The following is a 23,667-nucleotide window of genomic DNA, read 5'->3' as shown; positions in this document are numbered from 1 at the left end:
ACCTCTAAGACCAACTTAACTCCAACGCATTCTTTTTTCTAGCTATAGAATAAGGAAATTTATTGCCCTGAGGTTGTGCTATACAAATCCCTTGTGAACCCCATAATAACATTCATCTTGTTTACTCTATTTGCTCTTTCTCAGTGGAAGTTATCTGTTGGTTTTTTCTGCCTACTGTATGATTTCCTCAAAAGAAAAAAATCTGGACAGAAACAGAAGGGAATGGCTTAGCAGTTCCCAGGAACACAATGAAAGGTTCACTTGAATAGCAGTGTTCAAAGCAAATCCATACACTGGATCTATTCATATTCATATATTTGCGGTAGGCCTATAAAACAATATCTGTTTCCCAGGTAGACAAGAAAACAGGGACATTCCCATGAGGAGTTTTAGTAACGTTATTTTTTTATATTACCCAAAGGCTATTAGGTCTCATGAAGTTCTGGAAAGCACCTTTTGGAGTCGCATACTGTATCTATTCCCTGTCAGAAAGACAACTCTTAAGAGCTGAGTGGACCGTTTGCAGAAAATGAGATGCGGTTTCACTGTCTAACCACAAAGTACCTGATTCTAGACTGATGTCCTCTGGTGTCTTTGGCAAAAGCTATGGTATCCACCCACCTGAACCCTTGCCTTGAAGTTTTGTTACGAATCTGTCTCTGAGACCATCCAGCATTCCAGTTTATATGGTTAATTTTTGACTGGTCAGATTAGTTGTATGTACTTATTTTTGAATCTTGACAGGACAGCTATTTCTAGTGTAAATACCTGTCCGAATTTAAGAACATGAATTTCTGAAAAAGCTCACAACTTTAAAATTGTATGTGTATCTATGCTATTGAAAATCTAAGACCAAAAGTGGTCTTGAAAATGAACAAAGTGAAAGAATACTTCTCCCAAGTAGCAAGTGATAGGACAAGAGGACATGGCCTCACGTTGCGCCAGGGGAGGTTTGGATTGGATATTAGGAAAAATTCTTCACTGAAAGGGTTGTCAGGCATTGGAACAGGCTGCCCAGGGCAGTGGTGGAGTCACCATCCCTGGAGGGGTTTAAAAGGCATTTAGATGAGGTTCTTAGGGACATGGTTTAGTGCTAGAGTTAGGTTAGGTTAGGTTAGGTTGTGGTTGGACTCGATGATTCTGAGGGTCTCTTCCAACTGAAATGATTCTATGATTCTATAAGTATGGATGGTACTAGTTTTATTTAAATCTTAGTGGAATATCCCAGTAATATTTGCTTAAGTCTTAACACAATGTGAGAGAATACTAAGAGTTAGAATTGCTATTTCCTGTCTTTGTAGCACCATAGAAAATGTGATCTCACCTTAGAATAGTATTGATATTTTAATGCATGATCTCAACTAATAAGGTGACTTCTCTTCATGCGTATCCGTCAATCTATTTATACAGACCCATCTTGCAAAGATCTATATGTTTGTAGTAGGAAAAACAAATAAAACTGAAAATATGAAAAAACAAATAAAACTCAAAAATTATGTAAAAATGCAAGCATGTGATTTTCTCCCTTATCCTTTAAAATGCATTTATGTTATTGTGCTCATTATTTTAAGATACGAATAAATTACTTCAAAATCTAGTAAAATACCTTGTAAGAAACTATAAAACTAGTAGGAAAGAGCTTTTTTGTTGCAAACTACTTGAGACCAATGGCTCGCTAAAGAGTGATAAAACCTGGGAACAGCTGTAAAGCACTTCATGTAGGATTCTGTTTCAAATATATAGTAGCTTACTCCTTGTTTTGTTTGCTTTCTGATGTGTTTCTCAGGCATATATTGAATGAAAATCAATCATCTCTCAGTCTTTCACTCCTCCCTGCCCAGAATAGTACTTAATATTCTTCTGTAAGGCTTCAGTGACTGAGTGCTTTCCTTCCTTTTTTTTATTTGGATCTATACAATAAGTCAGAGATCCTTTGCCTACTTTCTCTAATTTTTCATAATTGTATGGAATTACCTTTTGGAATGTACAACAGAAGCATATATTTCTTCTCCCCAGTACTCAGGAAAACAGACATTGCATTTGTAAGCATTACTTAACTCTGGGTGCTTTTGTTATAAAGAACAGTAGGGACTGAATCTGAGTATGAAGAACTGGGAAAAAAAATTGCAGCAGTGGAATGTGCTGGGCTCTGTCATACTCTTCTGAAAAGTGCTGAGAGCTCCATCGCATACTTAAAAATGGACTACACTTTATCCTCAGTAATAAGACTAAGCAGATAATGTGATCTAAACAACTTAACAAAATTAGCTTCATGTTTACTAGAATCTGTCTAAAGGCAGAGTACTATTTTCAGCAACATTTCTATAAATAGTTCCTGGAGTGTAGCTATTTTATGAATAATCCACAAACCAGGATGCTAAAATTGGAGCTCCTTTTGAGTTGATAAGCCTTAAAATATATTGGTATTTCTTAAATGAGTAGACAAAATTTGTTATCCTTTACAAATGCCAGTACAAATTATGGGCTCATACTCAAAAATATATTACAGTATTCACCTAAGACTCTCCTCTGTCAGCAATTTTGCTTGCTAGAAAAGGAGTACAAAATTTTTTTTATGTACATTTGTTTAAAATTAGAATGGCTATTTGTGGAAGATTTTGTTGCTATTTTCTTTCCTGTCTACAGAGGACAGTACATTAGGAAAGAAAAATATTGAATTATTTAATCTTTTTCATCCTTGTTTTCTTCATAGGCAGTTTGCACTGATGTACTTGTCCAGTAAGAGACAATCTTTGATGGGTATATGCCTGCTGACCTGGTCACAGGTGTGGTGGTGTTCTGACCCACAACTGATTGATGTTGCACGTGAGAAATGAACCTGGCTTTGCTGCTGTGGCCATTACTTTTTCTTTGGAGATCTCTTGGTTTTTTCCTTGGTGGAAGGCAGAGGGAGGTATAGCTGTAGGGCTTGCTTTAGGCAAACAGCAGTGTACTTTTTAATGAAATACATTCCACTCACAATCTACTTTGGTACTGTTAGTCTGATTTTTAATATGCTCATTTGTTAATAGGTCATTACCTTTATGAAAGGCAAAATAGTCCTCAAAACATTATCATGTTTTTTCAGTTCTTTCCGTTTTCAGTGTTTCCAGGGTATTCCCAGTAGAATTATTGATTTTGATCTCATCATATCATTGGTGTTTCCTGTCTTCCCTAAGCCTGTTCTTTCCACTTCTCAGAGTACCTAGTGCATTTTTCATGCTGTGCCCACTATTTAGCACATTCTGCGAAGTCCCTGTTACTGCCATCCTTCTTCCCATCACAAGTTATCATGATATCAGTCTGTTCATTTGAGATTGATTTTGTATTTTATCCAATAAGGACGATATGTCTTGCATTCAACATTTATAATCCATGCATTGTTACAAAGAACACAATTCAGAAGGAACAGGGTTTGTGCCATGTGACAACTAAAGTAGCAAAAAAAGTATTTGGACACACTTATCTGCTCAACTCTGACCTTCTACGTTTGTGCTCTTGAGAGTGCTTCCAAGGTATCAGCTCTGGGTACAGGCTTTGGCTGTAAGCCCACATAAGTCTAATTATGGGCATCTAATCAGCTTCCCCCATACTTTGGTTTCAGTGGGTGACAAATCCAAGGAGGAGAGCTGCAAAGAAGTCCTGGTGCCCACTGACCCTGACTTGACAATGAACAAGTCAAGCCTCTAGATGTGCCCTAGCATGTATCTACTGCTCAGTCTAGAGACAGACTGTCACCAAGAGATGTTTCACTTGTAGAAAACAGATTTTGTAAGGGAAATGTACCAGAAACTATACCCATCATGCTGGTTCTCACTTCAGAATCATTGGTGCAAAAAATTAAGGAGAAGAAAGGCCCAGTGAAACTCATGATGTGCTTGGCTCTCTCTCAAAAAAAGAGTACAAGCCAGCAATATCTATATCTATATCTGCAGTTGTTCCTAAGCCTGTATGGTTCCCTCTGGGCCACACCTAAGCTGCCTGGTGATGGGAATGTCCATACTGCAACTGGGTCCATGCCTGTAGGGTGGTTTGCTGGAAGGTTTTCCTCTGGCATGCTTCCAGGGAAACAGCCACGATGGTCTAGAATGGAGCTTTGAATTGGATTTAGAGGTCACTTGTAGAAGTCAGCCATGGCTTAGCTGGTACTCACTGTTAGGCATTAAGGGTTTATTCCGAAGTTCCCACTACTTCCAGTATTATCTTTGGTCTTTCAGCCAGTTACTTTTCAAGGAAGTTGATCTTCAAGTAGAGTCTGGTAACGAATAGACACCATAGCACTTGCTATACTGTGGAATCAACCTTGTCATTTTGTTGGGCGAGAATTTACCCGGCATCAGTGATTGTAGGTCTGAGCACATTGGTCCTAATGAAAACAGAAGTGCAAAGCCTTATTGACTGGAAATGGAGAGGATGCGCTCTGTTTAGTGTAAAGATGTCTGTCATCCTGTCAGAGGATGATGCCAATTTTAAAATGCTCTGAATTCAAAGAAGAGTTCAGCAGAAAAAGCAGAGACTCTGAAATAATAGGCCTGATCTCCAGATGTGAATTGACTGGATAATTTTTTTCTTTTTAACTTAAAATAACCTAGTATATTATTTAAGATATTTCTTAAGCTTGTGTTTTTAAATTGATGGTGGTAGGTAAGCTGATCATTATTTCCCCTTGCTGCAGTCAACGCTTTGTTTAAGCAGACTTGTGTTAAAAAACGGCCTCTCCTAAACAACCAATTTATAAAAAAAGGATACCTTTAGGCAGTGTGGTGTGGTGGGTTTTTTTGGTTGGTTTGTTTGTTTGTTTTGGTTTGTGGGGTTGGTTGGTTTGTTTGTTTGTTTTCTTTTTTCTTCTTCTTTCCCCAATGCCTGTCATAAAGCATTTTAGTTAAACTGATACTAATTGGAGTAACTGTTCCAGAATTTGGATATATGCCCTTGGAAGGATCGCTGAAAGTCTTTCCAGTCCAGTGAACAAGTTACTAGATCTGTCTGTTACGGACTTTTAAGTAAAATCATATATATATATATGGTGTATGAACCATAATCATGTGCATTCTTGTAATCTTGGGATGTTTAGGTTAACAGTTGGCTTGAAATGCACTTATTTGTAGCACAGAGGATTTGGTTTCAGTTATTATTAAAAAATAATAGAAATAACAAAATTCGGCATATGAAGTGATATGGAGGAGACTGGAGGAATCTGTCAAAACTTAGCAAAACTCTACAAATGTAGGAGTAGTTACATCTATACAGTCCTAAAATTACATTTGCCCCTTTGAAGGTAACCACGAGGCTGATGTGGCCCCTGGTGAAAATGAGTTTGACACCCCTGCTCTAAAGAATCTCTCAAAACTGAAAAATTTCAAAAAGGTCCATGGAAAAAGAAACTGTCCTCTAAAGACAACTGAACACGGCAAAAGCAAATGCCCAGCAGTTCAGGGGCTCTGAGAGGAACATGTGAGAAAGCATTCCAAGATCGCAAACAAGGAGTGCGCCAGTACAGAATAATTAGTGTTTTGGAGGGAGAAGAAAGGAGAAGCCTAAGGCCTTTGGTATGAAATTAGCTAACAATAGCACATTTTCCACAGAGGAAGCAAAAATATTAGAAAAGAAAGATATTTACTGGTTTACTTAAAAATTGCAAACGTTTGGGAAACTAATGATGACATGATACAGTAAGTCTTTAGAACTGCAATGGAAATTTATGACAATGGATGAGAGAAGAGTGATATTTTAACATGGAAAAAAAATGCTAAAAGATTACTTTATGGAGGTAAGGGTCCAGAATAATTAGGAAGTGAAATTATAACATCAGTTGTTCTTAAATGTTAGAGGCTATTAAAACCGGAAAATCACAAAATACAAATAGCATATGTCCAAGAATACTAATGAGAAGGGGAAAGCAAGCGTTAGACAATATCTTGTTTCAGAAAAATTCCAAAGGAGGAAAGATTGCAACCTTGTTTCTGTTTAACAGAAATAGGTGATTAGGGCTTATCAGGATTTTTGTTCAGTAACTACCATCACTGTTACCATCCATTTAGAAAGTGATTTGTGGAACTGTTTGAGAAAGCATGAATTCGTCATGTCCCTTGTGCAGAGATGGACTCAATGACCAGTCTTAACCTTATTTAATTTCTGTGGTGTTTCAAAATAGGAGAGAGCTATAGACAAGAGCAATTTATTCAATGCCTGACAGAGAACAGTGTATGCAATATGAATGCCAGTAGCATCTGGGTAAATTTTTCTTCTCCATGAACAACAGCAGTGAACCATAGCCATTAGTGTAGCTTTCTCACTTGACAAATCTAGAACTGGGCAAATTTGAATACTACAGGTACTGCCAGTATTGTATCAAAATCCCTTTGCTTTCATTTTCTCAAAAAAAAATTCGAAAATTCAAGGCTCTCAGTATTGCCTGGTGATTTCTTGTACATTGGCCTTATCAGAGACATCAGGAAAGCCATTGTCATTCTGTCTTCAGGAAGTGTTCAGATCTCCAAAGAAGAGTATCTCTTCACTTCTCCTTCAGGCCAGGGGAAACACAAATTAAGCCAACACATGCCTCCTCTCTCCTTCTGCATCCTGTCCATCAGGGGTAATGTCATTGTCTAGTCTGACAAGTAGAGGAATAGATCTGCCTGTGCATCCCTCCACACAGAGACAACGCTGGAGGAGATGGAAGAGCAGACGAGTAGCGTTTGTGTCCTTCCTCTTGTGCTGCTTTCTGGAGCTGGATGCTCAGCGCCGGAGGAAGAATGGGGGGAAAGCAACCGCTGACTGCAGTATAAGTTACAGGTGTTTGGGGAGGAGGAATTGTACTTCTCTGCACACTCCAAAATTCCACAATCTAGTCCCTGGTAGCACTCACAAAAGCAAAGTTATTGCTTCATGAAATACTTCTTAATGATGATTGTGTATTTCAGCTAATACAGTTTTTCATTGTTGTGTCCTTGAGGTGAGAAAGACCACCTTAGAGAAGGGAGTGCTTAATATTTGAAAAAGATAACCACCATGGTCTCAATAAACGGGACATTCTGAGGTCACTGATTCAGTCAATACTTCCATTCAAAATTTGCTTCAAATGCATCCTCTTTTTCATTGACAAAGAGGAGGAGAACAAGTATGTATGTCCCCAGGTTGAAGTTGTATTTCGCTGCTTGAAACAAAGGACAGAACATTGCTGCTCTTCTGAGCATCATTTATTGTCCAGCAGTGTTTTACACCAAAGCAAACACAGTGGACACAAAGGAGGATGCTGCACTTCTGAAGTGTGTGTTTCCCATAGTGGACTTCTTACTGAAAGGACTGGTGCAAATGCTCAAAGTTTAATTTACAGAAAGGTTATAAAACCAAAAGAAACCAGCCACTTCCTCTGTCCTTAGTCCTTAATCCTTCACATCCCTCAATAGAAATAATTTTCTAAGAAATGATTATTTAAAATAGAGGCTGTCTCTTTAAATCAATAAAAATAGATATAGTGAATTAAACATGTTTCATAAATGAGCAGGAAATCAACATTAGAAATAATAAAGATAACTTGCCTTTGGAAATGAGAGATTATGAAAAAGATGGGTGGCATAGAGTGCATAATGTAAAATGAGATAGAGATCTTATTTTCCTTAAATAAACATTTAGCCATTATCAGAGAAAGGGTCAGCGTTTATGCCATTGCTTTTTTGATAATAAATCGCAGTCTTACAAAGAGCCACAATTCATAGGCTAATAGTTAGCTTTTCTAAACAGAATTTGTGATGTTATTCTTTCATGAGCATTTCTCTGTAAAAAGCCTCTTGTCTCTCCAAAACAACTGTTTTCTGTCTCAGATCACGACAATCGATAATAAATCTGTAACACTTCAGCAAAAGTTAGACCTGGGAAAATAATCATGGGGAGCATAAACTACTGTAAATCTAGTTTTAATTTTTTTTTTCTGGATGCTGAAATTTGCTTTTACAGCAAAGATAGATTTTGTGAAACTTCGAAGAGTTTATGATAAAAACGATGTAGTAAGGCGGTCTTTGTATTTTGCAATTTCTAGTACTTCTCCTGATTCAAATGCATTGGACCAGCACTAACCAAAATGACTTAAATATTAAGTTACTTTGTGAGAGACACCTGAATAAATGTTCCAGTTGTGGTGCCAAGAAATATCTAAAAGCTGTTTAAATTGAAAGAAACCCTGAAGATCTCAGAGAATTGCAATAGCAACGTTCACTCTAGATAGGGACAAGAGCAACCGTTTAAAGCCGCTGGGGTCCTATATGTGACTGTACGGCAAATGGGTGGAACTCTGGACACACTGATTTTACTCTGTCACTGTGCTGAAGATATTCAGATTCACTGACTTGAACTTTAACAGAATATGGATGTGGTTTTATGAGAAAGTATGTCTTTCATAGTCTTTCATATGTCTTGTCAAGATGTATGTCTTTCATATGTCTTGTCAAGATCAGTGCATCCCGACGCGCAGGAAGTCAAGGAGGGGAGCCAGGAGACCTGCGTGGTTAAACAGGGAACTGCTGGGCAAACTCAAGTGGAAGAGGAGGGTTTACAAATCATGGAAGGAGGGGCTGGCCACTTGGGAAGAATATAAGGCTGTTGTCAGAGGATGCAGGGAGGCAACTAGGAAAGCTAAGGCCTCCTTAGAGTTAAACCTGGCAAGAGGGGTCAAGGACAACAGGAAGAGGTTCTTCAAATACATGGCAGATAAAACTAACACCAGAGGCAATGTAGGCCCACTGATGAACGGGGTGGGTGCCCTGGTGACAGAAGATACAGAGAAGGCAGAATTACTGAATGCCTTCTTTGTCTCTGTCTACTCTGCCAGAGGCTGTCCTGAGGAGCCCCGTACCCCTGAGGCCCCAGAGGAAGGCAGGGCAATGGAGGAGTTTGCCTCAGTTGATGAGGACTGGGTTAGGGACCAGTTAAGCAATCTGGACATCCATAAATCCATGGGTCCAGATGGGATGCACCCGCGGGTGCTGAGGGAGCTGGCTGAAGTCATTGCTGGACCGCTCTCCATCATCTTTGCCAAGTCTTGGGAAACAGGAGAGGTGCCTGAGAACTGCAGGAAAGCAAATGTCACTCCGGTCTTCAAAAAGGGCAAGAAGGAGGACCCGGGCAACTATAGACCGGTCAGCCTCACCTCCATCCCTGGGAAAGTGATGGAACACCTTATCCTTGGTGCCATCTTAAGACATATCAAGGATAAGAGGGTCATCAGGGACAGTCAACATGGCTTCACCAAGGGGAAGTCGTGTTTGACCAACCTCATAGCCTTTTATGAAGACGTAACAAGGTGGATTGACGATGGCAGAGCAGTGGATGTGGTCTACCTTGACTTCAGCAAAGCATTTGACACCGTCTCCCACAGCATCCTCACGGCAAAACTGAGGAAGTGTGGACTGGACGATCGGGTAGTGAGGTGGACTGCAAACTGGCTGAAGGAGAGAAGCCAGAGAGTCGTGGTCAATGGGGCAGAGTCTGGTTGGAGGCCTGTATCTAGTGGAGTGTCTCAAGGGTCAGTTCTGGGACCAATACTGTTCAATATATTCATCAATGACTTGGATGAGGGAATTGAGTGTACTATCAGCAAGTTTGCTGATGACACCAAGCTGGGAGGAGTGGCTGACACGCCAGAAGGCTGTGCTGCCATCCAGCGAGATCTGGATAGGCTGGAGAGTTGGGCGGGGAAAAATTTAATGAAATATAACAAGGGAAAATGTAGAGTCTTGCATCTGGGCAGGAACAACCCCAGGTTCCAGTACAGGTTGGGGAATGACCTATTAGAGAGCAGTGTAGGGGCAAGGGACCTGGGGGTCCTGGTGGACAGCAGGATGACCATGAGCCAGCACTGGGCCCTTGTGGCCAAGAAGGCCAATGGCATCCTGGGGTGTATTAGAAGGGGGGTGGTTAGTAGGTCGAGAGAGGTTCTCCTTCCCCTCTACTCTGCCCTGGTGAGACCTCATCTGGAATATTGTGTCCAGTTCTGGGCCCCTCAGTTCAAGAAGGACAGGGAACTGCTGGAGAGAGTCCAGCGCAGGGCCACAAAGATGATTAAGGGAGTGGAGCATCTCCCTTATGAGGAAAGGCTGAGGGAGCTGGGTCTCTTTAGCTTGGAGAAGAGGAGACTGAGGGGTGACCTCATCAATGTTTATAAATATATAAAGGGTGGGTGTCACGAGGATGGAGCCAGGCTCTTCTCGGTGACAACCAACAGTAAGACAAGGGATAATGGGTTCAAGCTGGAACACAAGAGGTTCCACTTAAATTTGAGAAGAAACTTCTTCACAGTGAGGGTGACGGAACACTGGAACACGCTGCCCAGGGAGGTTGTGGATTCTCCTTCTCTGGAGACATTCAAAACCCGCCTGGACGCCTTCCTGTGTAACCTCACCTAGGTGTTCCTGCTCCGGCAGGGGGATTGGACTAGATGATCTTTCGAGGTCCCTTCCAATCCCTAACATTCTGTGATTCTGTGATTCTGTGTCTGGAGGGCAAAGAAAGATCAGCCAAAGACGATGACTACAGCACTGAAATCTGAACTCCTTGAATTGTGCTGTATAGATTGCTGATCACAGCAGGAGGTGTGGAAGGCAACGAGGCAGAATGTATTGCTATACCATCTGCTAATACACAAGTATTTATTTTAGCAGTGTCTGCAGGACCAGTATAGCAGAAGGTCAGTAAATTATTTTTATAAACTTCTTATTGAAAAGGATTAGAATGCAAATCACCTATTTAACCTTGTGACAGCTACAACTGACAGATTTTTCAATGTTGTAAGTGAACTTGTAATATGACAGAATGTAGAAATATGTGGTGCATACCTAACTTGAGAAGTTTTATGTACAAATTCAGTAGAGGGGTAAAGATAGCTCACTATTTATACGCCTTCCTACCTTAGAGGAACTCCTCGTCGTCTTTGCTTCTGGTTTCAGTATAGTTTCCTGGGCCAGGAAGGACTTCCATAGGACTGGAAACTTAAATTTTTGTGTGACGTAGTATGGAATATAGCTTCTCGTGTGCCTTACCACTGTATTTTTTGCATATCTAATTTACTTGCATGTGTTACTAACACATGTACTGTTGAGCTTGTTAAACAGTAATGTCCATATCATTTTCATATAAACATATTAATCACAAAGAGAAAGAAAAGCAAGAGCACTTGCAAAATTTGTGTTGGAGACCGAGGAGGTGTCTGGGAGTCAGTGAATTCCTGCCTGTTAGGTGGCGGGCAGAGGCAGAAGTAGGATTGGCCTTTAGGTTAAAGAGTCAGGGGCGAACATGAGGCTTTGAAAAGACAAAAATGCAGCCGACCATATTCTTTGCTTGTAGCTAAAGCTGATTCTCATGGGAGATTGTTAACGTGTGTTTTTAATGTTTTGATAATTGTGAAGTATGCAGAGACAGGATGGAAAACAGGTCAGTGGCAATCTTTGTATCTTGAGCTGGTTTTAGGATACATGCAAACAGGACTGACTAGTGCTGCAAGTCAGAGAACAAACCTACCCATGAACCAGGTGTCCTCCATATTGACCAGAGATACATTTAGGACAAAGATATGACAGATTCTCCCTATGTGATGTAATGCGTATCTCAAAAACTCTAGTGAGTTTCTCTCAGAATACTTCAAAAAGGAGTAAGCAGAATAAACAGTGAGGACAGAAGAGTTGCTGAAAAATCTATTAGAGCACTGGGAGAATAAGTACCAGAATAAATTTATTTAGAAAGGGGACAGACTGAGAAGTACTAGTAGTTGTAGTGCAAGTGGGCAAGGATATTATATCCTGGGTCTAAAATGGAGAGATTTATACCAATAAATAATTATTTCTCAAATATAAAAGTGAATAAAAACCCACTGTCATTAGGTAGAGTTCAGTGTAACTAAGAGTCATGGCTGTTAGTTAACTAAGAGTTGTTGTGGACAAAGTGGCAAAGAAAATGGATCACAGTATACTGTACAACATTTCTGCATCTTGCATAGGAAAAAAAAATGCCCAGGAGATACCTCAGTATCTCACTAACAAAATAATTTTCCAATCATTCTGAATTGGCCAATCCAAGAACTTCACTCAAGTCTATACTTGTAGGCTTTAGTTTGCTGCTGAAAAATTTGAGAAATACAAATTCAGTCTTAATGGCTTTAAAATAAGAACTGTGATGTTGGAAAAATCAGTATCTTCTCTTCCAGTAAAAAAGAGAAGAAAACAAATAATAAGATCCTGTTATGACAATCACTCAATTGGAAACTGTTATTAATGATAACATTGTTTATGAAGAGTTCAGTATTTACTGATTTTTTTTTTTTTTTTTAGGATCTGATGAAAGTAAATGCCAAAAGACAATTATATGAGCTCACAATTACTCTTTGTATACACTGGATAAAACTATTTTTCCTCTAGGAATGGACTTTAACCATACCCAACAGAGCCTGATTGAAAACTAGGAACAGAAACAAATCACGAATTACCTCAGATTACCTGAGCCACAAGCAGGGGATGTCACATCCTGAGCCTTTTGACAGGGTACCCTGCAGCATCCCTGCTGTAGGCACACTGGGGGTGGATTACAAGGCAGGCAGAAAATGTTTGGACTGGTAAAGGGCAGTGGTTTGAAGTCTGACCTGCAGCTGCTGGTGAGGGGCATTGCTGGGGGGCTGGCACTGCTTGACGTCTTCAGGATAATGGAGCAGAATGACACCAAATTTGGGGAAATAGCCGAAGGTCAGAGCTGCTGTTCAGAGGGGCTAAGAAATGCTGGAGGTGGGAACCTGATGACCTCCAAAGGTCTCTGATTCCACTGATTATAAAGTTTCATAGCCTGTTTTGTATATACCAGCTTCAGACTATTAAGGAATTCTGGACAAGATTTTTGTCAGCTATTTAAGGATTCATTTGCTGTGAAAGAGCAACTACCAAGTACTATGTTTTAATTACACTACATTTCAATGGTGGTGCTGGGTTTTTGTGTGTGTTGGTTTTTAATTTAATTTAATTTTTATATATGCGTGTCTTGAAATAATTACCAGGAGGTGTAACCTCCAAAAGAGTTATTTAAGGTTCTGATTTTGGCAGATTTTACTGTACTGTAGCCATGAAGACATCCTGGCTGGGGAGCCAGGGGCATAGAACAGATCCTGGGAATGCACTGAGACCAATAGTGGAGGAAGTCTGCACAGCCCTTTACTCCTCTTAGTAAATTAATTCCTGAAAGTACGTTAAGTAACTGCTGTCCAAGATGAATCAGTTGTCAGAATAGAAATTATGTCCAGGCTGAATAAAATGAATATAACATTATAACTGACACCTTGAACAAGGCTTTTTGTATATCTGAAAAATAGCTACTGATTTAAAAAGTAAATCACTGAGTGTATTAGACTAACTGAAAAGAAAATAATCTGTTGAATGATGGTGATCTCACAGGAAATGTAATTTTACCTTGAAGAAAACAACCACCATTTTGGACATTCTTTGAAACATAGATTTTAAAATAATTCCTTGGCTAAGTCGAGGCGACAGAAGTAACTTTCAGGCTTAAATTTGCTTTGCGGAAACCTTTTCTCTGAATAAGTTATTTCCAAAAAGCTTCCAATTCATTGTCATTCTGAGTAAAATATGTGCAGGACATATTATAAATAAGAGGCCACAGTTCTTCTAAGAATTTAGCAATTCTGATTTCATTAGCCAGCGCTTTGTCATTCATTTCTACAATTATTTTATTGAAGCAATAATTTGAATATTACATAATATCTGTGGTTTTTCTTATTTAGTATGGTTGTAGACTTTTGTGATGTCTGAGCTTATCTGACTTTTTTTATAGTAAGACACTAGACATAATCAGTAGTTGATTTCTGCAGATATGAATTACTGAATAGTCAAAGTTCTCTACCTTATGTGTCAGAAAAAGCGTATTTGTTGTAACATGCTCATTTGCTACTCTGCCTGACGTGCAACTCTATTCTTTATGTAAGAGCCCAACAATACCTGTGATGACAGCGAATAATATTGATCTGAGATCTCATTATACGTTCAACCCTGTCACACACTTGCTTTGAGAACAGAGAACGTGTATATCTGCAGCTGTATCTATTTTTTTTCATACCATCCTCTATTCTACGTACTGTTTGTTACTTAGTACAGTAGCTCAGTGTTACTACACTTTTCTATGCATTTTCTTGGAAAATTCTCAATACCATATGTTTAAAATGCACAGAATCTTATTATAAGAAGGCATATTTGTTAGAATAATATGTAAGAGATTATACAATATGAGCCGAGACTGAACAGCACCATTTAATATGAGTAGGCAAGTATGTGACAGGTTTGTGTTTATGACATCTCAGATCAATAATATTTGCTGTCACCGGAGGTATTAATGTATTCTAAATGCACTGAAGTTCATACTTCTGTAAATCCAATTTTAAAACTGAAGTCCGAACTCAAATAACATCTACAATGTCATATATGGAAAATTATTTAAGTTCTTAATTATCTCCTTGAAAGAGATACACTGAAACACATTTTGAAGTATTTTCCTAAAGGAGTGGTTCTAAAAAAGGAGGGCCATGAAAATCTCTATAAAACTTTGGGTTTTTTTAATAACATGCACCAATAATTTAAGAATAATATTACTCACAGTGTTGTGATTGGCACTTAATAAGAGAGTTTATGAAGCTGCAGTTCTCTGACCTGAGTGAGTCTTTTCCAATTATTCTGGCTCCCCCCTTATAAACAACTTTACAGCTTCAGGAGGATGTAAATACTCTTTCCCAAAACCACAGGAGTGAAGAGGGCTACTTGCTTTCAAAAGCTGCTGTTATGCTGACTGATATATGCTTTTCAGTGAAATAAATAAATAGAAATATTAAATCTGCATTCATAGTTACAACAATTTATTTGGTTAGAAGGCAGCGCAGCAGACAGGTGACTGTTCTTGAGGGGAACGCAGGATGAAATAATTAAATTTGTGTTATCTGGGACTGCTTTAGTTAAGTGATTTAGAAGTCTGAGAAAGGCTCAGAAGGGGTCAGAATATTAAAATTACTTTAATTTCTCTTGAGGAAAAAAGTTTTAAATAAATAGGAGAGCCTATTTTGTGAATAATTACAGAATATGTTTTTCTTTCTTGTGAAAAAACAGATACAGAAGCAGCTGGCTAAGAGCTTACAAAATCCTATATCCATAGGCCTGGTATTTCCTATTTAACCTGCTTTTGGCTATAACTCAGGCTCCAATTTATGATCGTTTACTAACTTATAAAAAATGTGCCTGGTTGTTTCTTTTGCTTTTCTGATGAGCAAACCTCTGTCATGAAGTGGAAGAGGGCATAGAATAGTATATATTAGAAGTATATACTATGTGTGATACTACCATGAAACTTTAAGTAAATTATTGCATATACTCCTGTATCCATGAACACAGTTACCTCCTCAATGTTAACTGCTTGCATCACCAACATTTTGCATTGAGTTTGCTTCCCTAAGCACGCACATTTTGCAGCGTATTTAGTTCATTAATATGAATCAGTTGTATTGTCAGAAGAGGCAGTATTAGGAAACTATTTGTAGAAGCTGGCCAGTAAAGATGAAGACTAGAGATCATTTAGTTTTAGTCAACATAGAGCTAGCTAGACAAATGGTACTAACTTTCTTTGTCTGATATGTAAGTTATTTTCCTATTTATTAAAAAAATCTTTCACTACTCTACCCAATGAGAAGGTCTTACAAATGGAGATAAGATGATCCATACAAAGAGACTTGCTATTTTGCATTCTGGTGTCTCTTTCAGGCAGAAACATGAATTATCTAATTCCAAACAAAACCAAGCCTGGACTTTAAAAACCTTAAATGACAGGAATAAAACAGTGACAACAAAAATAGTAATGTTTTTGAAATACTTTCCAGTGTTCTGATAAATTATGCTGCTGATAGAAGTTCAGTTGCCTTTAAGACTGGAGTCACTAATGAAAAACTGTATAAAACAGCTGTAGTCTGTGCTTGCAGTGAAGTGTCACTGAATCTTGGAAGCAATGCTGTGACATAAGATGTTGTGTCCAAGTTCAGTCTCCTTTTTTTTCAGCTACGTTTCTTGACATTGTGCTGTGCACAACATTAAGAAATAATCTCAGAATTGTCTTTGCTTGAGCTTCACCATCAGCCAAACATTGTAATATGAATCTTAAATTCATGAGCAGAGACAAACGCTCCCTTAACTGAACTACTCAGGTTCGATTCCTGCATCTTGAAATGAAGGTAACTCCTTTCTTTCAGTGAAGGGTATCAAGTGGCCATCAGTGGTGGATGGGTGTCCTTCAGATAGCTAGATAATAATGTGCCATCATTAGAATCCTCGAACTTGAAACTTTTTGTCCATTTCTAAATTAGAGTTCTATGCAGCTGTCACTAGAAAACAGCTACCTTTACACTTCTGTTTCATTTATATTCTTTCTTATTGAATAACATGCACTGGCCTTTCTGGTTAATATTCAATGTGTTCCAGAGCAAATACAATCAATTTTCTGAATTGGTGGTAAAGATAACTTAGTACTGAAGTAGGAGGAATTGTGTCCTCTAGAAAATGAATTTTTTTCAAGTGTTAGGGAAATTTCCCAGCTGACAGAATAAAGGAATGATTAAGATATTCATCCCCTATTTTTTTTCTTTTTAGCAAACTCAGCAAAAACATCATTAATGCCAGGATGAAGTACACGAAGATTGATTCTGTGTACTTTGAGAGTTCTTAAGAGATCACCCTGTGAGTGCATTAAGAAAAAAAAAAAACGTGAGTAAGAATACTGAAGAGGTACAGATTTGGAGATTTGGAGCTGGTTGTGTGTGTGGTTTTGAAAAGTGAGGTCACATCAGGTGAACTGTTCTGCAGGTGCACCAAGTGCACGCTTTTTAGCTGACCACGTGGGAAGTAGTGCACACTGTATCCTTATATAAAACAAGTACAATTTAAGCTCTTTGATCTTGTTTCAGAATTCTTGAAACACATAAAAACGTTTAACACTTGAATGTTTTTTCTGTAGACCATTCAAAGTATCTTTAAGAATTATATGTACTGCTATTGTATTTCTGTTATTGGCTTGGAAGACTAAGAATTCTGCTGGCTGGGTTCTTAGGTGGAATGATTAACATGTATAGAAACATGTGGTTGTGCCACACATCTTGGTTTAAAAACACGTGAATAATAGATCTGGTCTGGAATTCTAAGCTACATTCTTTTTTTCTGTTTTTATGCCACTTAGGCTTAAATGCAAGAATTTCTGAAATTTTCAGTTCATTTCTGTAGGTAACAGAAGTTTTCCACTTATTCCTGAATTCTCCCTCATGAAAAGAATTCTGTATTCAAATCCAGGCACACAAAGTCCTCACTTTCTCCAGGTTTTATCTCAAACAAGAAATCTCCTGCCTTGTAAAGGTAAGCAGTAGGATGAACGGCTGTTCTTGTTAAAGGTGGCCTTTGACAGGACTCTTCCCAGAATACTGCTGCAAAAATTTACACAAGGCTTTTGAATTTTACCTGGTTTTCAGAGAGGATCCAGTAAGAATGCTTAAGTGATGCTCTGAAGCATTTTTGTCATCCTACAATATTGAAAAAGGGATTTCAGTGGCCAAAATAGACTGGAGACTCTCTGAGGACTCCCTGTTCATTTCTTAATGGGCCCCTTATGAAATTAATGGATTTGAACTTGAAATTTATAAATGTGTTAAATCTGTAGCCAACTGCAAACACCATTTTCAGAGCTAGAGCTGGATGTTGTTTTAATAGCTGTTATACTGCATTTCCTGTTCCTGACAGTCACCTCCTCTGCTTTAGCTTTTTCTTCTTTACGTATTTTGTGAATTGTTCTTCCTTTATTGGCTTACGACTTGACCAAATAATAGAAGAAAGGTGGAAGCCTGGTTACCTGAAGGCAATATGCATAAAATGAGAAAATAATTGTTTCCTGTGAGAAAATAATTACTTAGTATTTGTATGCACGTGTCTGTGTATACATATATAAATTTTTGTTTAGATTGTATATAATGTATATAATCAGTGTATGAGTGCTTTCAAAGAAGTAGTAATCATATTAGTTGTGAACAACAGAGGAATCTGGTTTTAGCTGGAAGAAAAAAGGTCTCTTCGCACAGCATCAACAGTCTTAGAAAGCTGTTAAAGACCATGTGGTGTCTGATAGCACCAGCAGAGTTAGCAGTCATGCAGATGTCACTCCTGCACGTTTTTGCAGAGTCTCTTCCAGTATCAGTCGTATATGTTACTTAAAATGATGTAGTGAATACTGTTCTGTGATTTTACTTAACACATGGTTGATGTGTCATTGAGTGTGGATGAATAGGAAATAGATGAAGCTTTTCTCCCCGCCCGCCCCCCTCCCCGCCCTGCCGGGACTGAAAGGTTAGAAGGCGCATTGTATTGACCACTGCAGGAAGAACCGGTGGTGCTATCAACAGCCTCTGGTCTTTACCCATTGACTGAAGTTACTAGAGAGACATAACTGGAATGACACCTGGGAGAGGGCCCAGGATATATTGATGGCAATAGCATCTTCTTTTGTGGCTACTGAATCACGTTGCTCAGAAACGGGAGAGCAGACGCCAACCAAGAGTTGGCCATGTTCAGCAATTAGTGATTTAGAGCATTCTTAAATCATGCAGGCCAAATGATTATATATGATTTTCATATTGACTAATACTGTGGGAAACAGGGTAAATCAATTTCCAGGTAGCTAATGAAATTTCCGTTTAATTTTGCAGTGTTTTGTAGTAGTACGACGAGTCATATTTCCAACAAAAACAGTGTATTGTGGTAACTTTTGTTTGTACATAGTATTCTTGTTATAAAATCTCACAAGAGGGATGAATGACTTTGTATTGCGAAGCAGCATTAAAGTACGACACTCTTCCTACTGGCAAGTTCTTGAAATCTGTGAAAAAGGAAGATTTTGGTGGCTATAGTTGTGTAGTCTGGCTCTGTGTGAAAATTGTAGATTTTTGGAATCTAGAAACACAGCCACTCCAAAGATCAAAATGCAAAGCATTCAAAAATGCAAAATGCAAAGCATTCAAAAATAGATGACTGGTTTCAAATTTGCCTTTTTTTTTTAATGTTAATATTCCCAAGCATCCTATTATGCCAAGCAATGAATACAGGCAACAGTTGCTTTCTGTAACTGTCCTTAATGATACTATACTTAGCTTCTCTTTGGGGTTGTACTTGCCAGTCTTCTTCTGAAACATATTTCTGGGAAATTCAAATAATTGAAACCCAACCAATGTAGAACATACAGCCATTATAAAACTTAAAGGCATGAAGTGCATTAACTGCATTGAATAATGAACATAATTTTCAGATCTATTTAAATTTTCAAAATTAAACTTAAAAAATGCCATCTGAACTTAGAAATCAAGCTCAGCAGGTTTCAATGTGGAGCAGCACTACAACACTCTAAAATGCTCACTTGGTTATACTACTGTGATTATCAAATGATGTCCAGCAAAAGCAACCCACATAAAAGAAGTCTACTTTACATACTGTGAAGGTCATTACGGAAAACTCCAGGCTTGTGGAAAAGCAGCACAGAGATGCCATCTAGCAGGAACTCTTAGAAATTTTGTAATATTGAATAGTTCCTTCTTTCAAGATACTGCACTTAAGGGTGGGAGAAAGGAAAATTTTATATTCCGAGTCCTTTCCCTATATCTGGCTTTCTGCTGAATATCTACCCACCCTGCTGGAAATAAAACTTTACTGAAATATATTGTCATTAATAATTATATTTTATTGTATTTTTCTATGTAAATACAGAGAACAATTAGAATCAAATTAACAGATATAATATTTATTTAGTCTCTTAAAATTGATATTCTGTAATTAGCTTTAAGAGTGTTTAAAATTAATCAGTGGAGAGCTGTCTTCCATTTATTAAAGAAGAATTTCTAGAGCTCGTCAATATTCTATATCATGTTTAGAAAAAAAAAAAATCATGGGCAATAAATTACTGTGAGTGAAATAAAATCTTAAGGTCCCAGACATTTAAGAATAAACAATATATATTTGTTACATATTTTACCATAAGATGGCGATACTTAAACACTTTACAATCAGTAAATAACTTAGTAAGTTTGGCATAAAAACCCCGTCATAATACGAGTGGCTGTGGACAGCAGTCTTGAGTCTGTGATGGCCTGGTACTAAATCAAAGCTTGCTTTTTTTTCCCCAGGCATTATTTTAAAGTAGTCGATCAGTATAATAGGTTATAACTTGATTATTAATTATGTAGGACATGAACAGGAATGTATTATGTATACTTTGAAATGTCTGACGATGGTTTATTTTCATAAGCTGAACAGTTTGTGGGTGTCAAGGGCATGTAAAAAGTTGTCTGTCTAGCCGTGACCATATTGCACAATTCTTTTTGGAGAAGAACAAATTTAACATCCTCTTGTTTCCTACAATTAATTTCATATGATATATTTGCTTTCCAACCTCTACGGCAGAAATTATTATTCCATTTCAATCTAGCATAAAGCAAGATAAAGAACTGAGCCACTACTTCGATTTCTGGAGTGAGATTTCAATCACAACTTGTACTTGTTTTCTAAAAGAAATTATGAACAGTTTATATATACTGTTTTTCACAGATATGAGATCTGTTGTTCACAGTCAACAAACTAAATTATTACCTGCCATGTGGCATCTTCTATGTGCTTAATGTGCGTCTTAACCAAGGATCTGAGTAACCATTCGATCTCATGTTTTCATTTCTGAAAACCCAATTTATTAATAGCTCTTTATTAAGGGCTCTTATTTTTATATAATCTTAAGGACTTTTGAGCTTTCTGGCTCATGACCCATTCACAAAGTTGAAAGAGCCTGCAATGAACATTTTAATATCCCTGAAAATGTCACACAGACTGATGAATAAAAGGCCATTTTTATGCCCTCTGCACAGTATGCCACAGCAAAAAGGGCTAGAAGCAAAGTTTCAGAAGTTAATTTATGCTATTTCATTCCAGTGGCTCATCCTGCTTTGTAGTGCTGGATGGTGACAGACAAGTAAGATGGAGAATTTCTTCTCACTGTTATTTTGGGGCCTATCTCTGATACCTGAACTAAAAGAATAATTCTGTCAGCTGAGGCTTGTTTGCTTCATTAGTGGTTTTACTTCTCTTTGGATAGACAGTGACACAAATTTTGCTTTTCCTGCTTTCACACAGTCCCTTTAAGTCTCTTAACTTTAATAGATCTAGTTAAGTGTAACAGAAGATAGAAAAATAAAGAAAAATGAGTGTGTGAAAGCCTGTAATTATAATGTGAGCATGTGCTGTTATTCACACAGATGTGGAACTCTTGTGTGTTGCCTGATGAGCCTCCTTACAGACATAGCACTAGCTGGTACTTTCAAATAGCTCCTATTTAATAACATTCATATAATTAATTATTTAGGTAATGTTATTAATCCTGTACCACCTCCTGCCTTTTTAAGTTGTCACTGTATCTTACTGATTAAAAGGCGGTCAGAATACCGCAGCCATAAATCAGATTTCCACTGAATTGCTTTTAAAGTTCTATCTTTATATTTTTGAAGAGGAACATCCCTTTCATACTGTTGGAAATTCAGAACATATTTGTATATGATAAATGTATATGATTAATTCCTTTATTTTAAAGGAAAAAATCTGCCAGAAGAGTTGAACCGTTGCCTCATACGATTGTTTGGTACCTAAACGGTATCATTAAAATGACATTCACCAGGATACAATGTAAATTGTGGCAATATGGTATGAACTACTGCTGGTAATGGACTGCAATACTGCAAGAATGTTTTCTCTCTCGTTACTTTTTAAAAATGCTCACAGAAGATTGCATGTGACAAAAAGACAAATGAGACAAGTTCTCGTCTATGAGATGCAGCAATACAGACATCTGCAGGCCTAGGGAGTTTTGTCATCATTCCTCTTAAGTGGTATAGTGCAATTCTGATTTTTTAAATTATTTAATCTAAAATCCCTGTCACAAGCCAGGTTGCAGGGCTAAGACATACTGTTTACTTTTATCATTAGTTCAGTATCAGCTGTGATCTTTTGGCAACCAGCGCACATTTGAAAATAACAAAACTCCGCAGCAGCTGGGAGCGCGGCTGTAGTACTAAAATCGGTGTCTTCACGTGATGCCTCCGGTTCCCCTTAGAGCGAATTTATTTCCAGACGGAGGCTGTGGCTCCCGGCCGCTGCCCAGCGCGGTGCAGTCCCCGGCCGCTGCTGCTGCCTCTGCCCGCCTGAGCTGGACCGAGCCCGGCCCCGCACCGCCCGGCCCCGCGCTCCCGCCGCCCCCTCTTGTGCGGAACTTGTGTGGGGGGTTCTGCCGGGGGTCGTGGGGAGACCGGGGGTGCGGGGGTGCGGCTGCTCTGCGCGCCGGTGCCGCGGGCCCGCGCCCTTCGGCCCTCCGGCCGCCTGCGCCCGCGCTTCCCCGCCTCGCACCGCGAAGCCCGTAATCCCGGAACAGCCGTTTCCGCCACCAACTCTCCCTCCTGGCCGATCACACAACCAAGGACACGCACCCGCCTCTCCCCGGAGCGATCCAGCCGCGCCGCCCGCTACCGCATACGCCCTGCTCCGCAGCCGCCGGGCGGCCGAACCCGCCGTCTGCGGGAGCGCCCGGCCGGCTCCTACCTGGGACGGATCGAGGCCGGCCAGCAAGGACAGCAGCAGGAGGTTGAGGATGTTGGCGAGCGCCCGCATCCTGACTCCGGGGCTGCCTCTCCGCGCCGCTCCTCTCGGTCATTCACTCCGCTCCCGCTGCAGCGACCGCGCCGGCAGCCGCACTCTCTGCCCGCCCGCCGGAGCCCGAGTGGAGGCGGCAGCGGCAGCCGCCCGGGGGACGCTCATTCCGCGGGCAGCCTCGGCGCGGGGAGGGCGGGCGAGCCCGGCGCTGCCCGTGCTGCCGGAGCGGCTCCCTGCCCCGTCCCACCCCCGCCCCTCCCCTCCGCCCCCGGCCAGCCCACCGACAAACTTCGGGCCCGGGAGACGGCGCCGGCAGCGCGGCTGGACGGGCGCGGGGGGCCGGCGGCGGATGTGACATCACCGCCGCCGCGGGGGAGCCGCGGAGCGTTAGCGGGGAGCGGCCGGGGCTGCTGAGACCGGGCTTGGCCAAGCCGAGCTTGGCCAAGCCGAGCTCAGCTGGGCCGAGCTGCTGAAGGGCACCAGCAGCCGCAGGCTGGGGAGCAGCGCGGCTGTAGCGCCGTGTCCCGGCTGACGGGGCGGCTCTGCGGACTCCTCACCCAGACCTTGCTTTATTCCCGCAGCGGTGCCTGGCGGAGGCTCTTCCCCCCGCGCAGGGCAGCGTGCAGCCGGGCACCGCTCTGCCCGCTGCCGCCCCGGGGGGGTGCGCCTCTCCTGGAAGGAGCGCCTGGCAGAGGAGCACCGAGGGACAGCAAGGGCGGGCTGGTGTGAGCTGTGGCTGCCGCAGCAGGGAGAGGGTGCTCAGAGGAGAGGGATTTTGTCTGGGGAATCCCACCCTTTCACTCCCCCAACTAGAAAGTTAAGTCAGGGCGTGGCTGAGGGAAAAGTCACCACTTTGTTTTCTGGCTGGACCGTGGACCAGCAGGGGACTGTAATGTCTGCTTGCTCTGGCCAGAGCTGTGGCGAGAAGGCCCGT

General features: G+C 40.2%; 1 protein-coding gene across 1 annotated transcript in view; it reads right to left on the bottom strand.

Annotated features, from left to right (window-relative positions):
- The window catches only part of OLFM3 (olfactomedin 3), a 67,168-nt gene extending 44,193 nt beyond the window's left edge, over positions 1-22,975 (bottom strand). Inside the window, exon 1 of the mRNA XM_065655985.1 lies at positions 22,683-22,975. Coding sequence (XP_065512057.1) covers positions 22,683-22,751 — 69 coding nt within the window. The 5' untranslated portion in view covers positions 22,752-22,975. The remainder of the gene's footprint in view (positions 1-22,682) is intronic.
- Between the last annotated feature and the right edge of the window lie 692 nt (positions 22,976-23,667).

The sequence above is a fragment of the Caloenas nicobarica genome, chromosome Z (assembly GCF_036013445.1).
Source record: "Caloenas nicobarica isolate bCalNic1 chromosome Z, bCalNic1.hap1, whole genome shotgun sequence".
Lineage (NCBI taxonomy): Eukaryota > Metazoa > Chordata > Aves > Columbiformes > Columbidae > Caloenas > Caloenas nicobarica.
Note: the sequence above shows the minus strand (reverse complement) of the source record. Positions and strands in the feature narration are given on the sequence as shown.